General features: G+C 36.4%; 1 protein-coding gene across 1 annotated transcript in view; it reads right to left on the bottom strand.

The window, feature by feature from the left end:
• Positions 1–1,535: 1,535 nt before the first annotated feature.
• The window catches only part of LOC127843264 (uncharacterized), a 38,478-nt gene continuing 20,648 nt past the window's right edge, over positions 1,536–19,365 (bottom strand). The window contains exons 3-11 of the mRNA XM_052373141.1: positions 16,234–16,317; positions 12,888–14,639; positions 12,297–12,562; positions 10,946–11,146; positions 9,155–9,299; positions 5,680–5,809; positions 5,113–5,225; positions 4,007–4,117; positions 1,536–1,951 (exon numbers count right to left, since the gene is read on the bottom strand). Of these exons, the coding sequence (XP_052229101.1) occupies positions 1,890–1,951; positions 4,007–4,117; positions 5,113–5,225; positions 5,680–5,809; positions 9,155–9,299; positions 10,946–11,146; positions 12,297–12,562; positions 12,888–14,639; positions 16,234–16,317 (2,864 nt within the window). The 3' untranslated portion in view covers positions 1,536–1,889. The remainder of the gene's footprint in view (positions 1,952–4,006; positions 4,118–5,112; positions 5,226–5,679; positions 5,810–9,154; positions 9,300–10,945; positions 11,147–12,296; positions 12,563–12,887; positions 14,640–16,233; positions 16,318–19,365) is intronic.

Below are 19,365 nucleotides of genomic sequence, written 5' to 3'. Positions count from 1 at the left end.
TCATGATCTTAGGTTAGAAAGCTCAGAATATCTTGTTGTTTTTTTACTGTGACAAGTTCCTGTAGCCCCGATTTTTGGCCTATTGACCTCAAAATCAATAGTCGTCTTCCTTTCCTCCCAAGTTACAATTTAGCCAATGGTTTAAGGTCAAAGCGTTTCCTAAATATTGTGTGGATGCAAAGAGTCTACAGACTGATAGACCCGCAGACCGACAGTAAAATGTTAACCACTATATCCCCACTTCTTTGAATGGGGGCATAACTATGTAAACCACTAAGCCACATTGAACACTCTTCAGTTATCTGCTCAAAACGATTCTCCACGCAAATTTGTCAAGTTAAAAAAATTATAAACCCTGCATCAATGTTTGTGTTTTGAAAAATAAATACTTCAGATTTAAGTCCAGTGGTAAATAAATGATTACTATCACCTAAGGACATAGATGATTTTGGACTTTCACAGAGACTGTTTTATATCGCTAATTTAAAACCAAAAGATCCTATGATATGTGCATAGATTACCATAACTTGCATAAATGATTTGGGACTTCCACAGAGACTGTATTTAACCTGTTACCACTTAGATAAGTATTTTGATGCATTTGTAGTCCCTTAGAAAGTTACATTTAAATAAATACCTTTCTTACTAAATTCAAGTTGTAAAGGTTTCATTTCCAACCCTTAGATACTGATGAGCAACAAACAGCATAAAACCTGAACAGACTGCAAGTTACTCGCAGGCTGTTCTTGTTTTATGCTTTTTGCACATAGCCATTTTCACTTTGCTACTAAGTGGGAAAGGGTTAATATTATATTTTTAGAAAATCTTAAAACTCGTCTGAATTATTTACACATTTCATTTAAAATAAAAGGTGATGACAATGAGAGCCCTATGACATAAAGTGACTAGCAAGGGAGCCCTTAAAAAGAGATTAACACTTTAAACAAAGTTTTACATCAAATGTTAGATTTAAAAAATAATTTTAATTAAAAATTGATACCATATTTTTTAAAACTTAAAGCAATCCATGGAGCAGCATTTAATTAACATATAGTGCCATTGCACAGTGCAACATAGCTATGAGCAACCTGCGCAGCCACGTCAATGGTCAATATTAAGCATGCAGTCCATATGAGAAAAGTCTTTCCAATTTAATAGACACAGATCAGTCATATAGATAATTTAGGACACATTTAAGTGAAGTACAATAGTATTGTGAACATTAAAGTAACCGAGAACTTAAGTGTGAAACTATTGAAATTTAAAGGAGATACAATAGATATATGGCGCACCAAAGGGGTCGAATCTTTAACTTCTGCTGCAGCAGAAAAAAATGCTGCTCGAGCAATTTCTACATGCTGCTCGACCAGCAAAGTTCTTGCCCGAGCAGCATTTATTTTTAGAATACGCCCTTGAACCCGTCAGCCAATCAAATTTGAGCTTACAAACGGACGACATAAGCTTCCTCTACGGAAACGAAATAGACCAGTGATAACTTTAGAAAAACTCCAACAAACTCATAATCTAGTGTTTTAATCAATTATTATTAATTCTCATCCTTTTTTTGTAGTGTTTCATAAAATAATAATTAAGCTTGAAAATCTATAAGTCATGTAGGAACGTGCAAAATTGCTCCAACGTTACAGGATTTTTGCCTATGTGTAATCTGATTCTGATTGGCTGATGCCATAATCTAAAAATAAGTGCTGGTCGAGCAGGATTTTATTCTGCTGCAGCAGAAGTTAAAGTTGCGACCCCTTTGGTGCGCCATAATAGATAGGCACAGTCTGAGATATTGAGCATTTTATACTACAGTCTAGTGCGTATGTAAGTGGCACAAGGGAGACCATCCAGCGGTCTCACTTCCCGCTAGTTTGTAGCAGCGATATCTATCTGAGCTTGGATACAAGCAGGCATAGTAGCATGAGCACTATGGACACCAACTCACGACCTGGAATAGGAGACAAATGTTTACATCATACTGTTCAAACTGATATTCCATGATTTTTCCATGACACTGCTCCTTGTCTTAAAAATACATTAAATATTCTTATTATGGCAATAGGAAAAAAAATGGTTTTGGAAATTTGGCAGTAGTTTGGTCCATTTTATGCAGACTGAACAAACAACAGATTAACCGATCAAGACAGAGATTCCAATAACTCCCATCTCAAACTCATTTTGCCACGGTTCAATGACATCCACAGTCAAACAACAACTGCTTTTTTACTACCAGCAAGCTCATTTATGTGGTATTTTGAAATAACTGCTAAATTCTTTAAAAGAAATATCAAACTTATCTTTACAAGTTTTAATCGAACTAGAACAAAATAGTAGTGAAAACTGATTTCAAAAAGATACTGAACAATTTGTTTACACTAAAAAAAAGTTATACCCCCAAAGGTGGGCATATAGCGATCGAATTTCTGTCCATCTGTCTGTTTGTCTGTCTGTCTGTCTGAAAGTCTGTAACACTTTGCATTTAGGTTTAAAAAAAGGCTCATAACTTCTATGTCGCTTCAGATGTAAACTTCATATTTGGTATGCATGTGTATATGGAAAAGGCCATTCTATACGCACACAAATTTTGACTCCTTTGACATTGACCTTGAACTTAGGGTCCGTGTTTAGGTTTCAAAATCTGGGTTTAGGTTTCAAAATAGCGTTATCCAGGGGCATATGTCATCCTATGGTGACAGCTCTTGTTCTTATTATACAGGAGATCTATGCATTTTATCAGAAAACCTTGTGCCCACAACTTAAATTAAGTAGGCATTTGCTATTTGGCCCTGCTTACTGCCGTCCTGATGTTTGGATAAAAAACTGAACTTAAAATTTATGCCCCCAAAGGTGGTCATATAGTGATCGCATTTCCGTCCGTCTGTCTGTTCGTCTGTCTGTCTGTCTGAATTTCCATCACACTTTGCATATAGGTTTAGAACAAGATGTGTTTGTGAAACACAATGTCCCCCTATATGATGTTTGACATTGTAGGATGACCTTGACCTTGTGAAGGATGACCTTGACCTTGACCTTTCACCACTCAAAATGTGCAGCTCCATGAGATACACATGCATGCCAAATATCAAGTTGCTATCTTCAATATTGCAAAAGTATTCATAAAATAAGCGATTTGGGCCACATATATTTGACCTCTGACCTTGAAGGATGACCTTGACCTTTCACCACTCAAAATGAGCAGCTCCATGAGATGCACATGCATGCAAAATATCAAGTTGCTATCTTCAATATTGCAAAAGTATTCATAAAATGAGCGATTTTGGCCACATATAATTGACCTCTGACCTTGAAGGATGACCTTGACCTTGATCTTTCACCACTCAAAATGTGCAGCTCCATGAGATACACATGCATGCCAAATATCAAGTTGCTATCTTCAATATTGCAAAAGTATTCATAAAATGAGCGATTTTGGCCACATATATTTGACCTCTGACCTTGAAGGATGACCTTGACCTTTCACCACTCAAAATGTGCAGCTTCATGAGATACACATGCATGCCAAATATGAAGTTGCTATCTTCAATATAGCAAAAGTTATTGCAAAATGTTAAAGTTGGCGCAAACAGACAGACAGACCAACAGACCAACAGACAGACAGGGCAAAAACAATATGTCCCCCACTACTTTAGTGGGGGACATAAAAATGCTCATAACTTCTATGTCGCTTCAGATGTAACCTTCATATTTGGTATGCATGTGTTTATGGACATGGCCTTTCTATACGCACACAAATTCTGACCCCTTTGATCTTGAATTTAGGGTCCGCGTTTAGGTTTTGAAATATGCGTTTAGGTTTTGAAAAAGCGTTTTTGGGGGGCATATGTCATCCTATGGTGACAGCACTTCGCCTCTTGTTCTTATTATACAGGAGATCTATGGATTTTATCAGAAAACCTTGTGCCCACAACTTAAATTAAGTAGGCATTTGCTATTTGGCCCTGCTCACTGCCGTCCTGATATTTGGATAAAAAACTGAACTTACTCATTTTACTTGTCATGCAGCGAACATGTGGGGTAAATCTGCCAAGGTGAGCATGGTTATTGCTAATCATCACATCCTCAAACTGAGCTTTAAGGGTGCCCTTGTCTTTGCCTGAAAAACAAGAAATAGTCACATTCAGACTCACATCTGCATGCAATCCTATTACTAAGAATGTTTTCTATCTTAAAATAATGTTCAACCAATATAACCAGAATTTAAATTGGTTAATATTTTAAATTCAATGTTTTTTATTAACAAAATATAAGCATGTTACCACTCTCCCGTAACAAATCATAGTGCAAAACCACTTTATCACCAGTGTGACTGGTACAGTAACCACTTAATCACTAGTGTGACTGGTACAGTAACCACTTAATCACTAGTGTGACTGGTACAGTAACCACTAAATCACTAGTGTTACTGGTACAGTAACCACTTAATCACTAGTGTGACTGGTACAGTAACCACTTAATCACTAGTGTGACTGGTACAGAAACCACTAAATCACTAGTGTGACTGGTACAGTAACCATTTAATCACTAGTGTGACTGGTACAGAAACCACTAAATCACTAGTGTGACTGGTACAGTAACCATTTAATCACTAGTGTGACTGATACATTAACCACTAAATCACTATTGTGACTAGTACAGTAACCAATTAATCACTAGTATGACTGGTACATTAACCACTAAATCACTTTTGTGACTAGTACACTAACTAATTAATCACCATTGTGACTGGTACATAAACCACTAAATCACTATTGTGACTTTTACAGTAACCACAGTCACTAAATCACTATTGTGACTGGTAAAGAAACCACTAAATCACTATTGTGACTGGTACAGTAACCACTAAATCACTATTGTGACTGGTACATTAACCACTTAATCACTAGTGTGACTGGTACATTAACCACTTAATCACTATTGTGACTGGTACATGAACCACTGAATCACTATTGTGGCTGGTACAGGAACCACTAAATCACTTTTGTGATTGGTACAGTAACAACTTAATCGACTTGTAACGTCCAAACTAATTACTATTATAACTGGTACTAAATAACTTTTGTTACTGGTACAGTAACCACCTGGTATTACCAAGGAAGTAGACCCGGACATGAGAGCAGCTCACTCCATCCAGCAAGGGCACTGCGTGCACATTGTCTATGGCTGTGTTCAGAGAAAGTGCTACACTCTCCTCTACTTCAGTCCTTAAAAAATTACAAACAAATCAAATCATGAGCAAACTAGGCCTATCAATGAGGCAATCAAACATAAATATACTGCTTTCTTACAGACGTTGTAATAGATTTGAAATTCTCATATCAGCCTTCAATGTCAAATTATGACCCTGAAATTGTATGAAGCGATGAGGTCTATGCATTCTACAAACATTCTCATACGGATACAAATCTGCGTCAAGTTATTTCAAAATCCTGTAAAACATGTCAAAATGAAAAAAAAATTCTAGAGAGACAAGCTTACACCCAAAATGGTAACAAGTCACTTATTTTGCATTATTTAAGAAAAAGTCATAAACTCATCATAAAATACACGCAAAAAGTACATTTGTTCATGAAAAACTGCCAAAGGATAAGGAAACATTTTGCATGAAAAAAATAGCTATGGTAAGCTAAAAAGAAAAAGTGATTTCCCAATCATTACCTATCATAATTGGTAAGCAAGAAGGCCATATCGTATGACATTGCAGACATTCCTGTGGGTACAAGGTCAGCACAGGCTAGTCTCCCTGCTCCTCCATTGGCTACATGGAACACCACTGACCGCTTGCCCGCTGAAATTGCAATAACTGTTGTTGAAATATTTATGCCTGCTTACCAGTAAAGCAACTTAATCAATTGGAAAAAGGTAATACCTTTGACCGCTTGCTGTCTGAAATTGTAATTGACTGTTTTACAAATAATTACTCACGCTTACCGATAGAACTACTTATCTCAGTTGGAAAAAGGCAATGAAGGGTATGGAAATAGGGAGCTGTGTGACACCTTATTTCATGTTTCAAAAGGTGGTATTCCGGCTACAAAGTCTACAAAAGCATGAACATTAATTTAAAAAAAAATCAGTAGAATCCCATATTTCGTAACTGGCAAAATTATTGGGTAGTTAGATACATTTAATGTAAAGCAAACACTGTACCGTCAGTGTTTTTTTCACCTATAGGGGAATGGTGGCGGGGCCCGTCCAAACGGGAAAAAACGCGTCGTTTTTTAGGAAAAGGGGAAAATTACAAATTCAGTCTTTTATATGTAATGATATTTATTATATGAATACACATGTATGTATGAATGCAATATTCACAGCTGAATGTCTCTGTTCTTTTTCTTAAATATATATCAATGATTGTTTCAACATTAGTTTCAGACAGTTCAGCCGTCATGCACAGTCTCAGTTTTCCTAGCCAATTTGAGTCTAATTGGAATTTTTTTTAATCGATAAAATGGCAAATTTGAGCATTTTTTATCAATAAAATGGAGCAAATTGGAATGTTTTTATCAACAAATATCGACACAATATAGATACATCAGGCCTTTTCCTGGCCATTTTGGGAAAAAATGAAATTAATGTGAAAAGTGACCACTGATTTGGGAAAAACTAATTTAACTCTTTATGATAATTCAAAATCATATTAATATTATATTTATATACTTTGCTAGTTGTTTATGAAATAAATCTGAGAAATATGTATCATTAGACAGTTCTTTCTAAAAAAAACAAAAAAAACAATTATTTTTTTTTAAACTTCTGGAGGGGATTTTTTCTACAAAAAAGGGGGAAATATATACTACTTTTTTAGGGGAATGGGGCCAAATATCGGCCCCGAAATTGCCATAAAAAACCCACTGGTACTACCAAATTTGTATGTGGTTCAGCCCACGTTAGATTTTAACAATACCGGTAATAAACGGTCCAATAATTGAAAGACAAGCAATTAACTTGTTGTCCCTGGTAAAATGATTGAATTAGTTGAATAAGTAGATCCTTTGCAGCGTAAATGCAAACAGTGCTCAAATTGTTTAGGTGGTCTATTAAAGTTTAGAAGTCAAAGACTTAAACAATTAAACAAGGACTGTTTGTAAAACATGCATGCCCCCCATATGGGCTGTCTGTTGTACTGGCAGCCATTGTGTGAATACGACTTTTGTCACTGTGACCTTGACCTTTGACCTAGTGACCTGAAAATCAATAGGGGTCATCTGCAAGTCAAGATCAATGTACCTATGAAGTGTCATGATCCTAGGCAAAAGCGTTCTTGAGTTATCATCCGAAAATCATTTTACTATTTCGGGTCACCGTGACCTTGACCTTTGACCTAGTAACCTCAAAATCAATAGGGATCATCCGCGAGTCATGATCAATGTACCCATGAAGTTTCATGATCCTAGGCGTATGCGTTCTTGAGTTATCATCCGGAAACCATTTTACTATTTCGGGTCACCGTGACCTTGACCTTTGACCTAGTGACCTCAAAATCAATGGGGGTCATCTGCAAGTCATGATCAATGTACCTATGAAGTTTCATGATCCTAGGCCCAAGCGTTCTTGAGTTATCGTCTGACAACCACCTGGTGGACGGACGGACCGACCGACCGACCGACCGACCGACCTACCGACCGACCGACCGACATGAGCAAAGCAATATACCCCCTCTTCTTCGAAGGGGGGCATAAAAACATTTGGTCAAAAAGAATATATAATAGTTAATCTAGTTAAACATCAGCAAACCATTTCCATGTTAAGCAATATAAATCAACACTTCAAGTAATGTATGCCTGTATAAATAAGTTTTTTTGCTAATTAAAAGGACAATTTTGCATTTTGATATCCATATGATAATATAAATTGCTGTAATAAATTATGATTACTGAGCCAGAACTTACATATAATACAATTACCAGACTTAATTTACATGTAAATGCTCATTTGTATATTACCCCCAAAAATGATATGTTAGAGCAGAAGTTAACAGGACTTGTTCAAATTGTCAAAGATTGAAAAAGGACTGTATGCATTATATTCAAACAAACAAAATACCACCCTTAACTATGCAAGAACAAAATTAATAATATGTTCATTTATTGATAATCATAAATCCAACTTGTAAAAATAATAAAGTGATTGTAACAATATGTATAAAATATTTTGACAGAACAACACAATCTGACCTGATAATTTGAGGCGCGTTATGAGAAAACTGAGCGTAATGCATGTGCGTCAAGTGTCGTCCCAGATTAGTGTGCAGTCCGCACAGGCTAATCAGGGACAACACTTTCCAGCTTAACAAGATTTTCGGTATGAAGGGACTTAATTTAAACGGAAAATGTCATAAAGGCGGAAAGTGTCGTCCCTGATTAGACTGTGCGGACTGCACAGGCTAATCTGGGACGACACTTTACGCACATGCATTATGCCCAGTTTTCTCAGAACACGACTCCAATATCTAAAAAATAATTTGACAGAACAATTTGCAAAAGATTGTTTTACCAAACATATGGTTTAAACTATTTTAGAGATTTCAAAATGATGTCCCAGGTTCAATAAGCAGGATAGGCACATTTGTTTTACTTGATTTTTTTCTCTTGTTATAATAATTATTTAAAACTATTCCAAATATTTAAATTTTGTTAGTAAATTAATTTTATTATATTTTTAACAAGAGGGCCATGATGGCCCAAAGCATTCACCTAATTTTAAGGAAAACAAATTTAGAAACATAACCTGTTGACCTAGTTTTTGGACACAAGTGACCTATTTTCTCACATGACCTAGCTAAGATCAAGATTCTGGCAAAATTTAATCAATATTGAGGCATTTATGAGTTTTTTAATAGTGTTTACATGCTTTTTCTTTGATCAGACAAAGTAACCTAGTTTCTAACTCGGCCAAAGAATTTTCAAGATAAACATACTGAGTAAGTTTAATCAAGATTGTATAAAAATTGTGGCCTAAAGTGAGAAACGTGCTAAAAATTGATGGCACACTACTCTGGACACAGGATAATCAAAAATAGCTCATATTTTTAAAAAAAAATGCGAACAAGACTCTTCACTGACTATGTCACCGCACTCCGCTTTTATCTAAAATGATATCACACTGGTGAGATTTTACACACAAAAGTCACCTGAAAATTGTCCCTCCAAATCAAGATTTACGTCTGTAAACGCTCTCTTTCCTCTGCCGATATCGTATTTTCCCATTTTCCCTGACTGATCGCCGACTTCGCAGCGTAGAGGGTTGTCCATGCTGCACTGGGTATACCCATTGTTCTGAAAATCAACACAGGACTCCATAGAATCACCTGCCTTTGAAAGAATTGAATCTTGGAAAGCCCAGTGGCCAAATAAAAGCCCATTGCAAATAAAATCCTTTTCAAACTTGAATTTTGATGTATCAGCCAGAAAAGTGGACCAAATATTCATAAGTTCTAACTTGTAAGAACCATTTAACAATACAGTATTGTCCAGATTTTTTGTTCAAAATGTATGATAATCATATGATTTTCTTTCAAAATGACTCTAGGGGAAAATGATCTATACTATTTGAACTTATTTAATTCCCACATTTAGGAAATGTCCTGAGAATTTGGGCTATTTGAAATTGTATTGCCTATTTTAAGTCCTTCGAAAAAGCTATTCAGTGAAGATGGCAATTACATTGTACTGATTTACTGCACTGTTTTGTGTACTCCTCTCCATCTTTAAATCATCAGATAATACATGGCAATAAATCAACAGTTTTGGTTAACTTTTTTTTAGTTCAATTCAAAATACCGGTAATATGTGATTGAAATACACAACAAAGAGAAGTAGTGAGTGAGATTGGGCATTTATTTAACTTTTTCAAGTTCTTCATAGGTCAAATCAGTGGAGTAAAATTGGCAAAATAACAACTGGGAAAGCACACAATAAATATTCATATTTTTTTAATTTGTTTTCAGCTCAGCTAGCTACTTTGAAAATATCATCTTCTTTGAACACCTGTGATTAGGGCATTATCTCACACATGTTAAACATTAAATATTGTTCTGTGCGTACCCAATAATAAATATGAAATATGTTTACAATTTAAGTTTAATATAATAATCCATAACCATCAAATGTTTTCAATTCATGCTTTTTGTTTTACAAAATATATGCATACCTTAGTTGAGTTAATTAAATTCTGAAAATAATGAGTAACACAATTTTTTTTAAAGTTTTTAAAGAGCTAACATACAGGGTCCAGCCTTCTATTTTTGGGGGAAAAAAACCCAACAAAACTGGAAAAGGGGAATCAATTTCACAAAGTAAGATTGAAATTTTGGGAAAATTGCATCATTTTAAAGAAATTCTTTTGGTGGAAGAGGCCTTCCTCTTGGGTCCCCTGATATAAGGCCCTTGCTAAAGAAGGGAAAAAAGCCCTGCAATGATCTGCAGGCTTGATCTCCATGCCATGCCTTATTGAAGCTTCACTGTGTTTATATTTGCACAACCCTCTCCCACTCAGATGCAACCAGAATAAAACCAGAACAGCCTTCAACTCTCAGTCTGTTCAGGTCTCATGCTGTTTGCTGCTCATCAGTATCTAAGGGTTGGAAAAAAGTCTTTCAAACTTGAATCTAGTAAGAACTAGATTAAATTTAACCCATTCATGCCTAGGGTCCTGAAAAAAGGACATTGCAAACAGCGTAAACCCAGATGAGACGCCGCATGATGCGGCGTCTCATCTGGGTCTACGCTGTTTGCTTAAATGAATTTCTTTATGAAATATTCTAAATATAGAAATAAATATACTTGACACCCCTAATTTTGGAAATAAATTGATCCAATTAAGAAGAATGGGAGAGTCCACTGGGCATAATGGGTTAATTAGAAATTTTAAGGTACAACAAATGCATCAAAGAGTGTATCTGAGTGGTAAAGGGAAAACTTACCAAGTCCACCTTATATGGGTTGTAGTGTGGTCCGCAGCTCATGCAGGTCTTGTCGCCAGGGGCAACCCGACTTTCGTGAACATGCCAGTTGTGATCTGCCGTCACATCTTTGTTTGTGATGTGATCCGTGGAATTCAGGTAACTCAGTTCCACCACAATCAATGTGGGACTTTTGTCTCCATTAGGGTAGTGGTATTGTTCCTGTATTTGGAAACAAAGAATGTGCAAACAGCAGGACTTTTGTATCTGTTTGTGAAGTGGTATTACTCTATTAAATACTTACTTATACTGTTTCAAGCAGCGGGAATTTCATTTCATCTCTGTTGTATTGAAATTTTTATTGAAAATGAAGCTTATACAGTTTCAAGCAATTAATTCATAGACTAAGACCTAGGAAACAATGTAACACCTTAATCAGTATAAATGAGCAAATGTCTAAATCAGCAAACACTTAAATTCATAAACAACGAACACAAACCCCCAGCTTTAAAACCATCTTTACTTTGCCACCACCCTTTTCATGAGGACACCAGTAAACGGAGATGATAAGACCACCCAGCTATTCAGTATAACATTCGCTTATAATATAAATTAACTCTTCAAATGACCCTGCAAATCTGACTGACATTCCTTGTCAGCTTCAATTACCGTAGGACATACAAATACAGCCATGGAGTCGCAAATGGCTTTGTGGTATAAAATAAGGTCCTAAAATGATTATTTTGATAAGAGATTATTATAATATCTCTGAACCAGATTTCTGTACTTGTTGCTTATTGACAATTGTTGACAGGAGATGGAAAAATATGCTTGTTAACCCATTTATGACTAGTGGACTCTCTTATCCTTCTAAATTGGATCAATTAATTTCCAAAATTAGGGATGTCTAGTATATTCATCTCTATATTAAGGATATTTCTTACAGAAATTCCTTTAAGCAAACAGTGCAGACCCTAGTGAGACACCGCATCCTGCGGTGTCTCATCTGGGTCTACGCTGTTCGCCAAGGCTTTTTTTCTAGACGCTAGGCATAAATGGGTTAGTAACTATATATAACTGCAATCAAAATTGATCAAGGGTTAATTTAATCCTTGATTACAAAAATACAATTTATACCAGTATTATACTTTATAAATGTGATAAAGCAAATTTTTAATGTAATATTTAAAACAACAAGTTAATATTATGATTTATCAACTTAATTTGGAAACAAAGATTAATAATATCAAAATCAGTAAAAAAAAGTCAACATAAAAAGCAAATCAAGAACAAAGCAATGTCTTAATCAGTTAACTTAACAAGATAACATCTAAATCTTTAAAATATAAATAAGGTAACAGACTATACTTACCATGTAAACATATCCCATCACATCACCAGTGAAGTCTGCTCGGGCAGCTACCATGATGCCTCTATCAGAGACTTCCACCAGGTTTCCACAGGCCCATCTCTGGGCACCCTTGTGAATGACAACAGAACGCCCAGCCACTGAGTATGGCCCATCAAGCTCAACAGTTTTATCGTTAACACTTGCGGAGTATGTGGTCGTAGTTATTGGGCTATATTTCCCACTCAGGTCTCCAACTTCGTACATGTCATGAGTGCCGGGTGTAGCACCTGCAGAGAATATTATTATTTTTTTGCTTTATATTTTACGGCCTGCTCCTTTTGGATTGGAAGAAATAGCGCAATAAACCATGAAATTGGGAAAATGAAAAATTATTTATATGATTATAAATAACAGTCTTCAAATTCTTTACAAGTGCAAGTTTAATTGTATTTTTATTTTATATTATATAGTGCTACAGAATTGTAATGTTGAACAATATTATAAATATACCTATTATTGGGTTTATTGGAAAAGTTTGGCTTTTGGAAGGTGATTTTGTTTAGATTTTTGGGCCAGATAGAAGCTGTACATTTTGGTAAAATATTCACTGACCTGCATACGGAAAGTTGGCTTTGAAAGGATTCATGTGGCCGCCCACGTCATCTGCTTGGCATACTTTGTCCGCAACAACCGTTGCAGTTGGAAACTCATGAATATGGAAGTTGTCGAGGCCTGATATGAGACCTGACAGCTGTACTGTTACCGTGGAAATTCCTGAAAGGCAGGCAATTGCATCCTGGGAAATAATTACTTTTCCCGTTGGTGTGCCCTGGCCTTTTGATGCTTGCCACTTAGAAACTTCAACAACTTTGTTTTTTCTTTCAATGATGTTGGCACATGACAATCTTGGACTACCATTATTTTCGGTATGTATAGTTAAAGACTTTCCTATAATTGACAATGGTCCCGTTAGAGGAAGCTGTATGTCTGTAAAAAAATATTTCTGCTTGCCACCACTAGATTTTCGAATATTAACATTACCGTGCTTTCCCGACAGGTCCCCCAGCTCACAGCGAAATGGTTTTTCAGAGTTGCACTCAATACTGTAATTAGAACTCATATCCACACCATACGGATTAAAATGGGCGCCTGCTGAACTGCAACGAGATTCTTGGGCCATAAAATCAGGGCCTGCCAGATACTGATGGACATGCCAGTTATGGTTCACGGTTGTTGTACTTGAATCAGTTCCGTAGTCCAATTCCACGTAGATCTGAGTATCAGCATACCACTGGTCCTTGGGCTGGCGTAGTACAAGCATGCCTATAACAGGATAGGTGAATTTTGCATACGCCGTTGTCATTTGAACATTTTCCTTGTGCCTTATTGTTGAACATATCCAACGAGATCCATCTGATGCGTAGTGAATGACCAAACTGCGACCAAGAATGGAATTTTTCCCAAATAGCTGCAGTGTAGGGTCAAAGAAATTCTTCACAACCGTATTCATGTTTGCCAAAGAGCCAAACTTCCCGCTAAAGTCACCTACCTCATAACGATCAGGAGTTGTCGAGTTTAAAGCGGGATAGTTATTATTCACATTAACATTGAAGGGATTAAAATGGCCGCTGACGTCTGAATCACTGCAGTGGCCACCAGCGGAGGTTTTAACGGGAACTGGCCAAACATGAACATGGTATCCCCCTGCTTTGTTGCCCAGATTTGTCAGGTTCAGTTTAATAACTGCCACATCCAATGGTGACTGCTGAGACATAATCACACTGCCTGAGACACCATCGTCACTAAACATAGCCTCTCCATGTTTACTGGGGTACTGGATGATATTTGCGCACCCAACATACTTATTGCCTTTCCGAAAAGCAATGGTCTTTCCAATGATAGAATTTTTACCTTTCAGAGGAAGATTTTGGTCAGTGTAGAACGCTTTAAATGGGGACATTCGAATGATAGTGACATTCCCATGTTTGCCTGTCAGATTTCCTATGCTGCAAGGTGATTGGTTATCTACAGAGCAACCAACCTCATTAGCAAGTGTAGGGTTGTACAGATTTCCAATGGTCGTGCTACACCTGTTCTCTAATGTCGTTGTTGCTTCAACATCCATGCTAACAATACCGTTATTAATCTGCCAGTCGAGTGGTTCTGTTTCTCTGTTTAAGCTGACCCAGTACAGATTCAAATACATGAAAGTGTCAGCGTCTGGTTTGTCAAGCTGCTGTCTGAATACAACACTGCCCCCTATGGTTGCTGGGAAGTTGGCGAATGCTGTAACATATTCAACGTCTGCTTCGACTGTGGAGCATACTTTGAGAGTTGTATCGTTTCTGATCACTATCGATCGACCTGAAGTAAAAATACACGTTCTGCCTTAAAAAAGGTGGAAAATTTATGATTTAAATGGTGGTACTTGATATGTTGGTCAAACTTAATTCTTTTTCTTAAATACAACTGAAGCAAGGTTTTGTAAATAATGATACAACAAATTAAAAAAATACAATGAATAATACAGCTTTGCCTGTCCATTCAATTTTCCTTCATTCTGAATTACAAACAAATGTGTTACTATAAGTTGTTGAGTCTATGAAAGATGTAATACTATTAACAGATTTTCCAGTTTTGTCAGCATTGAGACATTATGGCAATTTAACATTTCCTATAAAGGTATTACAAAACCAAAATTATATCCAAAACATGTGATGCTACCAATGTGTTTCAACTTTATAATCATTAATTAAATATATACAAAAACTAATAACAGCCCAGCGCTTTTTCTCACCATTTTGGGAATATGAGATATACCCATGGCATTGGGAATTTTAGCGTCAATGTACTATTACATGAGACATTTTCATGGGAAAACAAAATATTTCTGAATTTAAGCTTTTTGAAAAATTAGAATACAATTTAAATACAACAGAAATTCCTTACCATAAACATATCAGTGAAAAGAATATTAAAATTAAAACAAATTAATAGCTCTATTTTTAAACATGTTAAATTCAAACAATCCTATGGGTATTATGGGACAGCGGTTTGGAAACAAAATAAATCTTTTCTCATTGGGAATATGACCAAATAACTGATATAAAATCAGCTCAATAAAAGCCCTGCAGTCTAAATGTTGTCTTACTTTTACACAATATGAGGTGATTATTATGAAAACTGGTTTGAAAATAATAAGTTATCTGAGATTTGTATGTAAAACAAAACTTCTAAGTAAAATTATTTAAAGCCCATAAACACTCATAATCAAAGAATGTTTCGTTCATTATTTCGAAAAAATTAAGTTAACACATTAAAATCAGTGTTCATTATCGCAATAGCCAAAATGTTAATGCTTGATGTGGTCTGGTACTATAGATTTAACAAGATACAAAATGCTCGTTTTTATTTTTTTGTTACAATATATTCCATGTGAATTTCCAGACACGATATCTGAAAATTTACAAGCAAAAATTGGCTTCCAGCAGTGTCGGAAGCATGACATAGTTTTCATGAATATGTCGTTCATCTGATGCTGCCTGAAGCCAGTCTCGCCTTCCCTCCTAAATGTTTGGATATTGTCATGGAAAATTCACATGGAATATATTGTCGCACAAAAAATTAAAACAAGCAGTTTTTAACTCGTTAAATCTATGTTACCATACCACATCTACGTTGAAATTTTGGCTATTGCCAAAAGAAACACTGTTTTTTTTATGGGTAAACTATATTTTATGAAATATTTTGCAAAATATTCGTTAATTTTGAGATTTTTGTGGCTTCAATCATTTTAAATTGAGGTTTGAGCTACAAAGTTTTAATGAACACCATACACAAATATTATAAGAAACATATTCATTATTTACCTGTAAAATAATTAAATCTATACATTTGGAAATGGCATATTGATATGGACACGATTTGAATAAAAAAATCTATTCTGTTAGAACATTACCTTCAATGGACTTGGGTCCAGACAGGTCTATGTTTTCAACAGACAGATGACCTTTGCCTGAAAGAAAACGCTGCTTCTCCATTGCTAAAAAGCAAAAAAACAACAACCTTACTTATCCATGCAATAAACGCAGATAAGATTTATGTCACAACTGAGAATGATCCAATCATTTTGAAAATGATTGTGACAGGACGGATATTATAATAGTCACAGTATAAAGTTGGTCACATTGGGGTAGAGATTGTGTGGCTCCCTTATAACAAGGATTCCCAGGTTTGAGTCCCAGACTTGTCTTATAATTTTCTAGCCCTGTGACATTAAAGTATATTAGTTACTCTTCTGTAATTCATGATGTGCATTTATGTAATGTTAAGTATACTAGTTCATCTTCTGTAATTCATGATCAACAATTTTCTAATGCTAAGTATACTAGTTCATCTTCTGTAATTCATGATCAATATTTTTCTAATGCTAAGTATACTAGTTCATCTTCTGTAATTCATGATGAGAATTAATTTATTATGCCCCCCTTCGAAGAAGAGGGGGTATATTGCTTTGCTCATGTCGGTCGGTCTGTCGGTCGGTCTGTCGGTCTGTCGGTCCGTCCACCAGGTGGTTGTCAGACGATAACTCAAGAACGCTTGGGCCTAGGATCATGAAAGTTCATAGGTACATTGATCATGACTCGCAGATGATCCCTATTGATTTTGAGGTCACTAGGTCAAAGGTCAAGGTCACAGTGACCCGAAATAGTAAAATGGTTTTTGAATGATAACTCAAGAATGCATACGCGGCCAACAGGGCAAACTCTGAACAATATTACTGAAGCAACTGGTCTGTAATCCTAAATCTATAATTATCAGTCCAATGAAACATCATCCTTTGAGTAAAATACAGTGGATCAGTAAAAATATTATCAGAATATGAGATTTTTTGTATATTTTGTATATTAAATATTGTGTTAATGTTTAATTTTGTTGATTAATATAAGTATAAGCAGGACAGGGGAGGTAATACACTATTATATCTTTCTTATATACAGGGGAAACAAATGCAATAAGTTTAAATTTCATGTTTAATGAATAGAGGATATCACCCCCCCCCATTTTTTTTAAACATCATGTAATAAATTACCCCACCCCACATTAAACCCCCTTCTCACCCCCACCCCCCTCTCACCACCCACCCCCCTACCCCCCACCCCACTACCCCCCCCTACCCCCCCTACACCCCCACCCACCCCCATTTTTTTAAACATCTAATAAATAACCCCACCCCACATTATACCCCCCTCTAACTCCCCCCTACCCCCTACCCCCCCACCCCCCATTGTTTTTTTTAACATCTAATAAATTACCACACCCCACATTATACCCCCCTCTCACTCCCCCCTACCCCCCCACCCCCCACCCTCCCCCAATTTTTTTTAAACATCTAATAAATTACCCCACCCCACATTATTACCCCCTCTCACCCCCCTACCCCCCCACAACCCCCCCCACCCCCAAATTTTTTTTTTAACATCTTATCAATTACCACACCCCACATTATACCCTCTCAACCCCCACCCCCCCTACCCCCCCCAAAAAAAAAAATTATTTTTTTAAACATCTAATAAATTTCCCCACCCCACATTATTACCCCCTCTCACCCCACCCCCACCCCCATCCCCCCTACCCCCATCCCCCCAATTTTTTTTGTTTAAATATCTTATAAATTACCCCACCCCACATTATACCCCCCCTCTCACTCCCCTACCAACCCCCCTACCCCCCCCACCCCCCCCCCAAAATATTTTTTTAAACATCTTATAAATTACCACACCCCACATTATACCCCCCTCTCACCCCCCTACCCCCACCCCCACCCCCCTACCCCCCCCCCCCCAACACCCCCCCCCCAAAAAAAAAATTATTATTTTTTTAAACATCTTATAAATTACCACACCCCACATTATACCCCCCTCTCACCCCCATACTACCCCCCCCACCCCCCCCCTACCCCCCCCCCACCCCACAATTTTTTTTTTTAAACATCTTATAAATTACCACACCTCACATTATATTGATCATGACTGGCAGATGACCCCTATTGATTTTCAGATCACTAGGTCAAAGGTCAAGGTCACAGTGACAAAAAACATATTCACACAATGGCTGTCACTACAACGGAGAGCCAATATGGGGGGCATGCATGTTTTACAAACAGCCCTTGTCTATACTAAGAACTATATGTTAACAATTCATTGTCAGATATCTTGTTAAAATAAGTTATACATAATAGAGAGAGGTACAGGCATAAACATGTATTGATTGATCAATCATAGGGATCGATTTTTTGCAAGCACAATCTCTACAAACTAGATTACCAAATATATTATTTCAAGTTGATATTTTATGGTGCTGTTTGAAGATGTGATGTAAATAAGGAAAGGGTATTTTTCTTTTTATCAAATATTAAACTAATAGCTGGCAGATGTCTTTGTTTGTATAGAGGTTAGGGAAAATAGCCGTCTAAATCTTTAAATGGCCAATTGCTAAACAAGTTCTGTGGCCATTCGGGAAGGTGAAGTATCGTAAGCAAGATTGACAGTACTGGATTCTTCCAAGCATCCCACTTTGCTTGTTTAAAACAGTTAAAATATTTTAATGACAAGACAGTCCAAATGTGACCTTGAACTTTAGGGGGCGACTGCCTCATGCATTCTGCACAGTGCTGCCATATGCTATTGATGCAAGTCTACCAGTAATTATATTCAGCTAAGGACATATATCAAAGCACATGAAAATTCAGACTCCTAGGATCATTCAACCTTCAAGGGTGACCTTGACCTTGAGTTGTTGTTGAAACATATAAAAGGTATAAGGGATAGGCCCATTGAGCAGATATGGATAACAGACATGAAGAAGGAGGCTAAAGAAATTAACTTTGACCTTGAACTGGGGTGACAAACTCATGCCTTCTACACATCATCTCATTTGACCAAAATGTCAAAAAAATCCTTCAAATGGGTAAGAGATATGGAGCAGACATTAAAAATATAATTGAAAGATGGACAAAGGTCATTACATTAACACCCAACTTTAATTACATAGGGTTTTAAAAATCGGAAAAATGCAAACTAAAACAATT

This window comes from Dreissena polymorpha, chromosome 8 (genome assembly GCF_020536995.1).
Source record: "Dreissena polymorpha isolate Duluth1 chromosome 8, UMN_Dpol_1.0, whole genome shotgun sequence".
NCBI lineage: Eukaryota > Metazoa > Mollusca > Bivalvia > Myida > Dreissenidae > Dreissena > Dreissena polymorpha.
The sequence above is the reverse complement of the archived record's forward strand: the minus strand, read 5'-3'. Positions and strand labels throughout refer to the sequence as shown.